The 14,450-nt window shown below is 47.9% G+C and overlaps 1 protein-coding gene across 3 annotated transcripts in view; it reads left to right on the top strand.

The window, feature by feature from the left end:
• PLXNA4 (plexin A4) overlaps positions 1-14,450 on the top strand; it is a 567,107-nt gene that overhangs the window by 408,866 nt on the left and 143,791 nt on the right. For all 3 annotated transcript variants that reach the window (XM_081926700.1, XM_081926701.1, XM_081926702.1), the window contains 2 exons: positions 9,080-9,203; positions 12,262-12,415. In XM_081926700.1, the coding sequence (XP_081782826.1) occupies positions 9,080-9,203; positions 12,262-12,415 (278 nt within the window). The remainder of the gene's footprint in view (positions 1-9,079; positions 9,204-12,261; positions 12,416-14,450) is intronic.

Below are 14,450 nucleotides of genomic sequence, written 5' to 3'. Positions count from 1 at the left end.
ATGGTCTGGAGGAGACTCTTAAGAGTCCCATGGACTGCAAGAAGATCAAACCTCTCCATTCTGAAGGAAATCAGCCCTGAATGCTCACTGGGAGGACAAATCCTGAAGCTGAGGCTCCAAGACTTTGGCCAGCTCATGAGAAGAGAAGACTCCCTGGAAAAGACCCTGATGTTGGGAAAGATGGAGGGCACAAGGAGAAGGGGATGACAGAGGATGAGAGTGCTGGACAGTGTTCTCAAAGCTACCAACATGAGTTTGACCAAACTGCAGGAGGCAGTGGAAGACAGGAGTTCCTGGCATGCTCTGGTCCATGGGGTCACGAAGAGTCGGACACGACTAAACGACAAAACAGCAACAACAAGGATAGTGATAAAGCAGGATATCAAATCCAAACTCTTCTTCTTCTTCCACTAAGCTTAGGGATTTTTGCTTGGAGAAGACCTTAGACCTGCCCATCATCTAGAGGGCATCTGGTTGGCTACTGTGAGAATAGGATTCTGGACTGAAAGGGCCATGGGTTTGACCCAGAAGGCTCTAATTATATTCTTACGGCAAAGCAGTATTATTAAGATGGCCTTTGGAATTAGGGACACTTTTGGAAGGAGAGCAATGCATGGAAGTTTCTTTCAGCAACATGAGGTCATCGCATCTGATGGTTACATCATACCAAATATATTTGTTGTGTGATCCCTGATTGGCTGGGACTCATAAACTTCTTTTGTGCTTTTTTTTAAAAAGAATGGCAGTGGAGCAGCAGCAGAGCAGGATGAAACCACTAGGAGGAAACATAGGGGGAAATGTGTGAAAAAATGGAACTTAGGAGGTTTTCATGAATTTTGCTCTTGGGCAACTTTCCATTTCAACAATGCATATTTCAAAGTACGTAAACAGGGCTAGAAGAGGGTATTTCCAGATGTTAGCTGGACCTACATGCAGCACTTGTATGACTAGTTGTTATAACTGCATCAGGTCCCCCAGCTGTGGGTATTGCAGTGCTGCACACTTCTTTTGTGGCAGTAAATTCCAGGTACAGCCTTCTACAGGGTTATCATCTTTGTGGGGAGACAGTATTGCAGGCTTGCGGGTAATTTCCTAATTACAAATGTACGGGTCAAACACGCAGGGCATTGGGAAGAGAAGCTCATGCGTGTGGCACGCTTTCCATTCAGCCTTAAAACCAAGAGGATTTGGGGACTTATGGTGAGAAGCAGTGGTTCCCATAGCCAGAGCTGCAGGCCAGCTATCTGCAATCAGAGCACGTTGCTCGCTTAGCTCTGGCCGGGGCTATAAAATTGCATCTTTCCTTCTCAGGTGAAAAGGCCAGGATCTGCAAACGGAACGGAGGGGTGGGGGGAAGAAAAGAGAAAGGAAATCCAGATCTCATTTCCCTCCTAGTCTTTGAGGCAGAGAACATCGCGGCGAAGCAGTCAAAGGGCAGAGAGAGAGTTTGATTTGGAGCCGAGATAAATTTCCTGAAACACTTAGCTAGCACGTGCGCATCTCCTCTCTCTCTCTCTCTCTCTCTCTCTCTCACACACACACACACACACACACCTGTCCAGAAGTTCATCCCTGGAAAGAGAGGCAAATTGGTTGTACTCCGTGCCTTTGATTACCCAAGAGCAGCACACTTTGGTTCATGTATTGAGAACGCAACGCGGGTTCAGGCCAAGGTCCAAGCCACCACAGACTCTTTTAAAAGAGGCAGGATATGTGCAGTGGCGTAGCATGGGGGTGCAGGGGGGGCCGGCCACACCAGGCGCAACATCGGGGGGGGGCGCTCGCACTCGCAGCTCTCTGCCCCTACTAAAATCCACGGGTTAGGAGGCGCAAATTACTTGCCTTGCCCCGGGTGCTGACAACCCACGCTACGCCACTGGATATGTGTGGATTAAACAAGCAACCCACCAAAAGGCAATGTTCCCAACAGTGAAGCATGCAAGCTGCTTCTGATAGAGTGGTCATGTGTCCTCCTTTGTGGAAGGTGGTCCTCAGATACTATCTCAGATACTCCAAGTGTCGCTATTTTCCAGGGACAGTCCTGATTTGCAGAATCAGTCCCAGTTTCTGATCTGAGCCCAGAATGTCCCTCTTTTCCTTAAGACGACCTTACTTTCATCAGAGAAATGTTGGAGGGTGTGGAGATTTGGGACCCCCAAGCCAAGCAGATAAGTAGCTATACAACTTTTAGAAGACATCGGAAGTCACCCCTGTATAGGGAAGTTTTAAAATGTTTAGTGTTTTATTATTTTTTTATATATATTTTGGAAACCGCCCAGAGTAGCTGGGGCAACCCAGTCAGTTGTATCAATAACAACAACAACATCAACAGCAGAATGGGACGTCCCTATTTTAATCAGAGAAATGTTGGAGGGTATGGATACTATCCAGGCCCAGCCTAGTTTAAAGGTGAAGTACAGTGGTACCTTGGGTTACTGATGCTTCAGGTTACATACGCTTCAGGTTACAGACTCCGCTAACCCAGAAATAGTACCTCGGGTTAAGAACTTTGCTTCAGGATGAGAACAGAAATCGCACGGTGGCAGCAGTGGGAGGCCCCATTAGCTAAAGTGGTACCTCAGGTTAAGAACAGTTTCAGGTTAAGAATGGACCTCCAGAATGAATTAAGTTCTTAACCTGAGGTATCATAGGAGGAATGTATCATAGGAGGATAGAACAAGGACTTCAAGAGTTAGCATCAGGGCAGCAGCCCAATCAAGCACAAAGGCGTCAGAAGTTGCCTTGTTCAGAGTCAAGCCATTGCTCCATCTACATCAGTGTGGTCTACAGTGACTGACAAGAAAATTTTTATACAACCTTTTGAGGGGGCTCAAGCACCACCTACGAGAAAGTGTGTGCCGTACCTCCTTCAGAGAAGTACAGAATGAAGATTTAGTGTCATGCATTGTGTTAGCTGTTAACCACACCAGTCCTGGCTTAACAGCTGCACGGAGTGAACTCTGCTGCACCGACTTCCTCCCAAGTTGGATGTTGTGGAAATTGCTAGTGGAGTTGCAGTCAAAGGTCTTTGCTCTTGATTATCTCTGTGCAGCCTGCAAACAAGCTGTAACTATAATCTGGTGCCTCTTGGGCAGAGGGGCGGGCATGGGGGGAAGCAGGGGATGAGGAGGGAGAGGCAGAAGCTGGAGTCAGTGGTGTTGTATTACGTTCTGTCGGAAAAGGAGACGGTTGAAGCATCTCTCTCTGCTTTTGGAGACCTGGGAGCTGGATGGGACTGTTTTGCAAGCTCTGTTGTGCTTCTGACAAAGGAATTTTCAAGCGGTAAGGTGTGAGAGAGCACACTTTGCAGGAGAGGTCCCCACTTCGGATTTGGAATACGTTGTGTACATCTGTGTATGGAATGCCAGGCAGAATCCGGGGCCAGGGAGAAGAGACGGCGGAAGAAGATTGGAAGAAATTTAAAGATTACTTACAGAAATATTGTAAAATTAATGAATGTTAGAATGATGTTGGATAGAAATTAAGTGGTTTCCAGCTGTAATGCGTTAAGAGAATACAAAAAAAAGGGTTTGAAATAGGTAAAAATTTAAGGGTAAGGATTTGCTGAACCAACAATTTGAAGTGGAATACAAAAAAGGGAGGTACGAGGAGGTCCGGGAAACAAGCTAAAGGAAAATAAGTAATGGAAAATATGTGTGGTTTTTTAAATTATTTTTATTTTGTATTTTTTTGTATTTGTATTTCTGTTATTTTTTTTCTTTTCTTTTTATTGTATTATTATAAAAAATCCTAATAAATATTCTATTAAAAAAAAGGAAAGCCAGACCTGAGCGAGGGATGGTGGAGAAATTGGATTTGGTTTGCATTTAAAGATGAACCCAGTGGCAAAGCTGCATGCTCTGGTACCAGGGGCAGAGAGCAGACAGGGGCGAGGTGTGCACCCCGGGAGTGTGGCGCACCGCCTGCAGGGGTATGGCGCCCAGCGCAGTGGGGGCAACACAGCGCGTGTCGGGGGTGTCCACGATGGTACCCCCTCCCCGGTGGTGCCAGGGGCGGTACGCTTCCCCAACCCCCAGTTCCTGCGCCAGTGGACGAACCTACCTAATTCGCACTTTCTGAAACCATGCACCAACTGTAACACAGCCATCTGCATTTCTCCGAATTTTGAAATGCAGTTCTCCATCCAAGAATTGTGTAGAAAAATGCATATTCTGGAGTAACGTGTGCACAGAAATGCACATATGAGTAAAAAAATAATGTGGGCATATTGGGGGAAATTATTCTGCAAAATGGTGCGTAATTACACAGAAAAAAAATGTTTTAATTAGGAGATAATCCTCTCCAAAATGCAGGTGAATTTTCACGAGCTCTTTTTCTCGAAAGGCAATTCCCAAGCTGATGAGGAGACGTGGGGAACTGATTTTCAGATTGGAAAAATGAGATGCAGACAGAAACCAGAACAATTGGAAGATCTGGGACAGATAATAGGAAGGGACTTGTAAACCCAGCACATGGTTTAAACTATTTAACTCGCTCCCAGGGAAGGCAGAGATGGCCACCAAGCTAGATGACCTTAAAGGAGGATTAATCAAATACATGGAGGAGAGGGATAGTGATGGATACTAGCCAGGAGGGCTGTGCTGTGCCCTCCAGATGCAGGTGGCGCTGTGGGTTAATCCACAGAGCCTAGGACTTGCAGATCAGAAGGTCGGTGGTTCGAATCCCTGCGACAGGGTGAGCTCCCGTTGCTCAGTCCCAGCTCCTGCCAACCTAGCAGTTCGAAAGCATGTCAAAGTGCAAGTAGATAAATAGGTACCGCTCCGGCAGGAAGGTACACAGTGTTTCTGTGCGCTGCTCTGGTTTGCCAGAAGCAGCTTAGTCCTGCTGGCCACATGACCCGGAAGCTGTACGCCGGCTCCCTCAGCCACTAAAGCGAGATGAGCGCTGCAACCCCAGAGTCGGCCATGACTGGACCTAACAGTCAGGGGTCCCTTTACCTTTACCAATGCTTCTGAATATCAGTCGCTGGAAACCACAGGAGGGGAGACTGCTGTTCTCATGCTCAAATCCTGCTGGCAGGTTTCCCATAGGCATCTGTTGACCGCGGGATCCTGGATGTGATGGGCCACTGGTCTGGTCCAGCAGACTCTTTTTATGTTCATATTTGCCCACCCCTGATCATAGAAACATAGAGTGATGGATGTCTTATTATTAAAGAGGGGTGTGACTGCTGATAAGAAAGGGATGGTTTTCCTGCCAGAGCTGTGACAGGAGGGCTGATGCTCAGAGCAGAAGGGAGAGCAGAGCAGAGCGGGCTGTGGGTGTCTCGCCGCTTGCGCAGGCTCTTATTAGACAGATAATTTCCTTGGTTTGTTTTTAATCTATTCAGCTCACCTGCTTCTCCCTTCTGCCACCAGTCGCAGAGCTTTTAACTCGATTCCCTCATGTGAATCCTATTCCTCTAGTAGGTATCTGTACCAGCTGCCATATGGCTGCAGTGTTCACGATTGCCTGGCACAGAAGCTGAGATTGTGTGGCTTGATCGAGGCGACATCTCCCTGACACTGAACAAACAGCAAGCAGTGTCTCCCTAATGTTGTCTTGGGTGACCAACCTGTGCATCAGTTTCCTGGGGGACCATAACAGTCTATCATCCCTGGGATGTTCTCGGAGGTGCCCTCTCCCCATTCCTCACCCGATCCTCTTGCTGACATTTTTTTTCCTGAGCTGAGACTGGCAAGCGTAAGCTCCTGATGGTGTTTTCCTGCTGGCATTTGCTCCCACCACACACAAACGCACATACACAACAGAGGCAGCCGCCATTCTGCTTCTCCGCAGCCTCTCTGGAGACCCAGCATTTAAAATTCTCTCTTAAGCTAATGGGATATTGGCTTGTAGCAAGAAAGGGCTGCTTTGCTCAAGTACGTACACCTGATGCTATCAGTCAAATCTGGCTGCAAAGTGCAGTAGAACAAGAAGTACTTTTTCCCATTTATAGATTTCCTTGGAACGGCGCCATCCTTCCCCCTTTGCATGCTGACTTTCTCAAAGCTAATAAAGAGCCAAATGTTGAGGCCAGGGAGCAAAACATACTCTGAAATGGATTCACTGTTCACATATATGAAACTGTTCATATATATGGTTTTTCAAAGTACAGTTTTGTAGTCACCTATACGACATAAAGGGACATGGGTGGCACTGTGAGTTAAACCACAGAGCCTAGGACTTGCTGATCAGAAGGTCGGCGGTTCGAATCCCCGTGATAGGGTGAGCTCCCGTTGCTCGGTCCCAGCTCCTGCCAACCTAGCAGTTCGAAAGCACATCAAAGTGCAAGTAGATAAATAGGTACCGCTCTGGCGGGCAGGTAAATGGCGTTTCCATGCGCTGCTCTGGTTCGCCAGAAGTGGCTTAGTCATGCTGGCCACATGACCCGGAAGCTGTACGCCGGCTCCCTCGGCCAATAAAGTGAGATGAGCACCACAACCCCAGAGTCGGCCACAACTGGACCTAATGGTCAGGGGTCCCTTTACCTTTACCTTATACGACATAAAAGCATACCCTCCAGGCCAGGAGAAAACAAGCATGCCCTCTTCTTCCACATGACAACCTTTAATATATTTGAAGGTGGCTCTCATATCTCCTCTTAGTCTCCTCTTTTCCAGGCTAAACATACCCAGCTCCTTCAACTGTTCCTCATATGGCATAGTTTCCAGATCCTTGAGCATCTTGGTTGCCTTCCTCTGTACACCTTCCAGCTTGATGTTCACAGGATCCGAATCAGTTCCTATGGAAAGAGGCGGTCCTTGAGGTTTTGTGGCCCTGAGCTATTTGAGGCTTTATAGTCTTTGTGAATTCCGAATGTGGTTCTGATCTACAATGGAGAAGAATAAGGTTGATTGGAGTTTGTCACTCCAGACTACGGGTGGGGGATACCAGTCTTTGAACGCTCAAAGGGGAGCAGGAAATGTACTCACAGAACATTCACACACCGAGGAGAAAGAATTTGGCAGGAAAATGTGATTGGCCTACCTGCAGTCTAAAGTGGTCCAGATTCATTCTGCTTATGCACAATAACAATCGCTATAATAATTCTGCATGTGTACGTCAAGCCCGAATGCTCGGTCAAATCAGTCATGTACAACTCTGTCTGCATCACCTGTTCCCATACGGGTTTCGGTACTGAGGTGTTGAATTCATTTGTGCCTGAGTGCATTTGATGTTCTTTCCACCGCAACTTTGGCTAGATGCTCATAACTTAGAAACAGAAACATCAAAGTTTGGGAGAGGGCAAATTATTTAACTTTCATATTTGAGCTTCAGAGGGGATTTTAATGGGGCCTGTATTGCTTCTAATATTGTAAGAATCCATTGAAACCAGCCTTTGAAGGTGTGTTGCATTAGTTTAATGGATTATAATCAGCAAACTTGCTGGAGCTCCTTTTTTTATTAACCCTGGGCCCCTCTAGCTACATGGGTTGGAGATAAAAGCCATAATTACTTCCTTCCCTGGGAACTGCCAGCAGACCACTGAGAGACGAGTCTTTATTTATGTTGGATACAGTTGGGAAGGATTGATGGAGAGGTGTGCTTGGTGGTCATTGCCCAGCTTTAGGTTCTTCTATCCTTGGAGAACTTTCAGAACCTTTTTCATTGCTCTTCGCGCTGATCTTCTTAGCATCTGCTCTGGTTCCTTAAAGAAAACGGGGGTCTTTTTAGCTAGTATGGAAATGTTATAATGCTGTGTACCAATTGAGACTTAGCTACTTCAAGTCATACGGCTTGGGTCCAAACTCTCTGAAAGACCAGATTTCCTTCTTGGGTTTTGAGGTCTTCAGTGGAAGCCCTCCTCTCAGTCCTGCCACCCTTACAGGCCTGCTTGGTAGGGATGGAGGAAAGGACCTTTTTGGTTGCTGCTCCCATACTTTGCAACTCACTTTTTAGAGAAGCTAGACTGGCTCCCTCCTTGTTATCCTTCTGCCGGCAGCAGGCTTTTGGGAACAGAAAGCTTTTGGGGAAAGGGCTCATGCTGTGCTGTTTTATTGTAATTATCTGTATGGTGTGTGCGTGTGTGTGCACGCAGGTGGTTTTAATTCTACCATTGCTTATTTTTTATAATGATTATTTTTTACTATTTATTAATTATGTTTTTAGCTCTTCTTTTTATCTGAAAACTGCCTTGAGTCCCTGTCAGGGGAAAAGGCAGAGAATGAATGAATGAATGAATGAATGAATGAATGAATGAATGAAATGTAACCCTATCAGAGTGAGGGTTCTGTTTTCTGTCCAATTTCTGAGTGGGTGAACACTTCTTGCCCACTTCTGCAGCTCCCCCAAAATTTGGCGTCCCTTGACATGGGGGAAATAAAATCTCTTTAGAAAACGGCCTTGAAAATTTCTAATGCAGACGTATCTGAAATCTATATGTAAGCGGTTGTATGAACTTCTGTTACTTTTCCGTAGATGTTCCTGCCATTTTTGTTCAATTTTTTTTTGGTGATTGCAATGTTTTTTCTCCAATTGTAAGTTTTTAAAGTTGTTTTTAATGTCTTGTTTTAAATTGTTATCACCTGCCTTGGGACCTTAAGGGCAGGTAATAATAATAATAAATAATAATATCCTAGGTAAAAAGGTGAAGGGACCCTTGACTGTTAGGTTCAGTCGCAGACAACTCTGGGGTTGCGCCGCTCATCTTGCTTTACTGGCCGAGGGAACCGGCGTACAGCTTCCGGGTCATGTGGCCAGCATGACTAAGCCGCTTCTGGCGAACCAGAGCAGCGTGTGGAAACGCCATTTACCTTCCCGCCGGAGCGGTACCTCCTTATCTACTTGCGCTGGTGTGCTTTTGAACTGCTAGGTTGGCAGGAGCTGGGCCTGAGCAACAAGAGCTCACCCCATCACGGGGATTCGAACCGCCGACCTTCTGATCGGCAAGCCCTAGGCTCTGTGGTTTAACCCACAGCGCCACCTCTCTGCAAACAATTGTTGGAGCAGCTCTGGTGCTGATCTTTGACCTAATGAAAGCAAACCAGGCAAGAGCACCACAGGACCTGTTGCTACCTCTCTGCTGGCTTCAGGCACTAACTTCTCAAGCCTTCTTCTGTGTTCCCTTCCCTCCCAGGTGCACAAGGAAAGAGCAATGTGAGCGGTCCAGAGAGCCCCGGAGGTTTGCCTCGGAGATGCAGCAGTGCGTCCGACTGACCGTGCACCCCAACAACATCTCCGTCTCACAGTATAGCGTCATGGTAAGGGCGGAGGCCTTAATCTTCACCGCGAAACACCCCATTTCAGCTTCCTCTGGCCTTACCAACATGTTTACGCCCCATTTGACCTGTAGGCTTAGCAGCACGTCGAGTTCTGTGTGGACGCGAAGCACGTACTTGCATACCCTCCAAGCGCCCCTCTTTTCCAGGGACAGTCCTGGAATTATGAAAGCTGCCCTGGCTTCTGATTTGATCCCAGGCTGCCTCTATTTCCCCCGGTGCTGACGGCTGCAAGGGAACATTCTGTGGCCTCTTCATAGCCTCTCTGTGGGCGCCACGGCCAGCCTCCTCTCTTGGGGAGCTCATAGCAGCTGCTGGAGAGCAGGCAAGGAGAGGCTGCCATTGCTGAGACCCAGTCCCCTGTGATGCATCAGCTCTGAGGGGTAGACAGAGTAATAATAATAATAATTTTTTACTTATACCCCGCCCTTCCTGGTTCAGAAATCCGGGCTCAGGGCGGCTAACAACAAATTTAAAACACTTAATTGATGCAACAAAAAACAGCATAAAATACAGTATAAAACATGAATAACAATAAATTCAGAATTCAAAAATCAATTTGGGGGGGGGGAAATCCATCCAATAAACATTAGATGATCACCAGGGCTAGCTGGCTAAATTAGTCCTACTTGGGCCAGGGAGGAGATCAGGGGAGAATTAGCTGTGGGATCCCAGAGCGGGTAATCTTAATAAAAAGGGGATGGGGAGGGAAGGAAGGAGAATAAAAGATCAGGCTAAGTTCAAATTGAAAGCCAGGCGGAATAGCTCTGTCTTACAGGCCTGATGGAAGGAGGTTAAATCCTGAAGGGCCCTGGTCTCATGGGACTAATTGGCCATGCCAAATGGATCTCAAGGGTCCTGTGCACTGTTTAGGATGCCTGGACCCATTGAAATCAGTGGGTGCCAAGTGTGCCCACATCTTTCACACAGGACTGGAGTGAAAGGCGGCTCCGGAGTTTTCCTTGGCATGCACAGGTACCGGCCAGCATCTTTCTTTCTGTACACCTCATTGAGCAATACAGTGGTGCCCCGCAAGACGAATGCCTCGCAAGACGAAAAACCCGCAAGACGAAAGGGTTTTCCGTTTTGGAGGTGCTTCGCAAAACGAATTTCCTATGGGCTTGCTTCACAAGACGAAAATGTCTTGCGAGTTCCTGCGAGGTTCCCCCCCCTTTTTCCCAAGCCGCTAAGCCGCTTATCAGCTGATCTGCTAATCCGCTTATCAGCTGATCCGCTAATAGGCTAATCCGCTAATGGGCTTGCTTCGCAAGATGAAAAAACCGCAAGACCAAGAGACTCGCGGAATGGATTCTTTTCGTCTTGCGAGGCACCACTGTATTTAAGCATTAAACACACATGAAATTGCACAGACGTATACTGTACCTTTAAACAAATCAGTAAGAACAGGAATTCACCGCACACAAAAGATAATCAGCGGGTCATTTTCCAGTTGTAGTTTTCTTTCTTTTACAGCAGGCAAAAAAAACTCTGTGTTGCTCAGATTGTGAGTCACTCTCTATCTTGGAAAATCACCCCACATATATTCAGTCACCAGATTTGTGGGACGGGGGCATATTTCAGACCCATTTAAGAGCCCCGCATCACATCGGCCGCAAACATTTAAAGCAGGGGCCAGCAAACTTTTTCAGCAGGAGGCCAGTCCACTGTCCCTCAGACCTTGAGGTGGGCCAGACTATATTGCGGGGGGTGGGGGTGAACGTATTCCTATGCCCCACAAATAACCCAGAGATGCATTTTAAATAAAAGCACACACGTAAAAACTCCTGGCAGGCCCCACAAATCACTCAGAGATGCATTTTAAATAATAGGACACATTCTGCTCATGTAAAAACACGCTTATTCCTGTACTGTCCACGGGCCGTATTTAGAAGGCAATTGGGTCGGATCCAGCCCCTTAGTTTGCCTACCCATGATTTAAAGCATATGTACATCGCATGCTTCTCAGAATCCTGGGAACTGTAGTTTCTTAAGGGAGCTGGGAGTTATAGTTTTGTGAGGGTCAAACTACAGTTCCCAAGATTCTTTGGAGAGAGCCATGGTTTAAATGCTCGGACTTAGAAATCAGTTGCTTCTCTGAGCATCTAAAGATACAACTAGGCACCCAAGGGGGCTCTAAACCCTCCCCCCGACACCTTGCGCTCTTGCCATAAACTGGACATTTCCCCCCCTTTCACTATACAATATTAATACACTGTTTTCCCACTTAGTGGGCTTACAGGACAAATCGTTATCAGAGCCAACTAAAAATAACGTCTCAAAGACTCCCAGAACAATTTGTGTTATTAGAGGCTGTGTGTTTCAGTACTTTGGTCACAAGCTGTGAAGAGCTTTAAAGGTCAGCCCCAGCACTTTGAATTGTGCCTGGAAACAGACCAGGCTCCTGCGCAGCCGCTCTATCTATCCGCTCAAAGCAATTTTTATTACTTTGCTTCTTGGTTGAAACGGCTTACATCTGTATGAATAATGGCAGCGTACGCACACACGCCCCTGAGTTTGTGAGGGCGTGAATTGTACCTGTGGGCCCCATTTATTTATCTATTTCATAATGTAGACTCCTTTATGCGCAGGGCCTTGTTGGTGACACAGAGAGCTCCCTCTGCTGGTGGTGCTAGGAGAGGAGGCGTAGAGAGTTAGGCTGCAGCATTGCAGTTTCTCTGTAGTCCGCAGAGTGCCTCTTGTGAGTAACTAGCCGCCTTCCTCAGAAGCGCCGCTCGTGCCGGCGAGCCGCCTCGAATCTTCACGGCATTCCCCAAAGGCTGCCCACTTTGCATGAGCGCTGCAGAGCACTCCTACCCGCCACCGGGCAAACCCAACCCAGCACGGCGCTGCGCCAGGAGTCCCTGCACTGCCACCTCGCGTTTACATCTGCATCGCACCCCTTTCCCACCCTGAGCACTGCTTTCTGTCGAAGGATGCCACTTATTGAGCAAGAGGCATTTTGTCAGTGTAATTCTGCCTCTCTCGCTGGGCTTCCTGCAACAACCACCTCTTCCTTCTCCTCTCCCCTTTTCTCCTGCAGCTGGTCCTGGAGACTTACAATGTCCCGGAGCTGTCGGACGGCGTCAACTGCTCCTTTGGGGACCTGTCGGAAATGGACGGCGTGGTGCTGGGGAGCCGAATTCAGTGCAAGTCCCCAGCAGCCAAGGAGGTGCCAAAGATCATCACAGCGAACGGTGAGTCCGACCGAGTCTCCACCCTGGATGTTGTTACAGAGGCAGGGGGCAGAAACTGAATTCACCTCCCATCTCAAAGCTTGCCACCTGCACAATTCACTGTTGCCGCAAGGATGCACCAGCCATCCTTTGAAACCCACTCGTCTCTTGAATTTTGCCAGTGCACGCTCACAAAGAACGCACGAGGTTGGGTAAAGTGTGCATTAAACATTGTGCATATCGGCGGGGGAAGCCACACAAAATTCATTGTTTTAAGGGAAACGGCTTTGTAAAAAGGTGCACATTAAGCAACGTTGCGTACACAAACACAGAAATTCGCAGTGATACATTTTCATGAGGTTTTTTTCCTTCTCCTCCTTAATTAAAGAAGGTGCAAACTGATGCGGGGAAAAGAATTTAAGTTTGGGGGGGGGAGGGAAATGGAGAGATGTACCCATCCCAAATTTCTTGGGATTTCCCTTTTTCTTTTGAAGGCGAACTGTGGCATTTGGGGAGGGCACTTAACCCTGCCACAAGTTTGGGGGCCACTTATAAAGAATGCTTCTCAGTGAACCCAAGAGCTGACCTTGAATATCCTGATATGGCACAGGAGAGGGGATCATTTCTGACATGTGCTGAATCCAAGTGGACCTTCTCTTCTCCCTTGCCCAAATTTAAATGGGGGGGGGGCAAGCAGGCATACATTGCTCCCACTGCTCTGTCTAGCCCTCTGAAGTCCCCAGCAAGGGAGAAGTAAAAGGTAAAGTTAAAGGGACCACTGACCCTTAGGTCCAGTCGCTGACGACTCTGGGGTTGCAGCGCTCATCTCGCTTTACTGGCTGAGGGAGCTGGCATTTGTCCGCAGACAGCATGACTAAGCCACTTCTGGCAAACCACAGCAGCGCATGGAAACGCCATTTACCTTCCCGCCGGAGCAGTACCTATTTAGCTACTTGCACTTTGACATGCTTTCGAACTGCTAGGTGGGCAGGAGCAGGGACCGAGCAACGGGAGCTCACCCCGTTGCAGGGATTCAAACCGCCAACCTCCCGATTGGCAAGCCCAAGAGGATCAGTGGTTTAGACCACAGCGCCACCCGTGTCCCTTAAATCTAAGTTAAGAGGTAAAGGGACCCCTGACCATTAGGCCCAGTCGTGGCCGACTCTGGGGTTGCAGCGCTCATCTTGCTTTATTGGCCAAGGGAGCCGGTGTACAGCTTCCGGGTCACGTGGCCAGCATGACTAAGCCTCTTCTGGTGAAACCAGAGCAGTGCACAGAAATGCCGTTTACCTTCCCACCGGAGCAGTACCTATTTATCTACTTGCACTTTGACGTGCTTTCGAACTGCTGGGTTGGCAGGAGCAGGGACTGAGCAACGGGAGCTCACCCTGTCGCAGGGATTTGAACCACCGACCTTCTGATCGGCAAGCCCTAGGCTCTGTGGTTTAGACCACAGCGCCACCCGCGTCCCTAAGGGAAGAGTAGCTCTTATTAAATGCAACGCATTTAACTGAGCTGTCAAAGTCATCAGCATGGCAGATGGGCAGCAGTGGGGCACTCCAATGGCAAAATGTATGCAGGAGTGTGCATGTGCATGTGTGTGTACAGGCCGGCGGTGATGAGTTGTTGTCAGGTTCCCTTTGGCGTGATTGATTAATGACTCTCTCAGGTGAGGAAGAAAATAATAGAGGTGGAAGAGGGCAGGCGGGTTAAAGTTTTGCATTAAACATGTGCACCTTCCTTATGAAATTCCTGCAATTACTGTCATCAGCCAGCATCCTGGTCTGTTAGGCAGGCGGGGATGTGAGGCGGGAGAAAGGGAGTAAGGTTGTGGCCTATACTTACTGGAATGGGGCGGATGGAATTAAAGAAGGGGGCAGGAGGGCTCCTATGAAACAAGGTGATTCCTGCATTGCAGGGCGTTGGACTGGATGCCCTTTGGGGTCCCTTGCAATGTTACAATTCTATGAGTCTCTGTTTTAAAGCGCATCCGATGCACATTTAGAGATCTCCCTCCCGCCCCAAAGGATCTTGAGAACGGTTGTTTCTTTAGGGT

Source organism: Podarcis melisellensis (genome assembly GCF_964234715.1).
Source record: "Podarcis melisellensis genome assembly, chromosome: 10".
Taxonomy (NCBI): domain Eukaryota; kingdom Metazoa; phylum Chordata; class Lepidosauria; order Squamata; family Lacertidae; genus Podarcis; species Podarcis melisellensis.
Note: the sequence above shows the minus strand (reverse complement) of the source record. Positions and strands in the feature narration are given on the sequence as shown.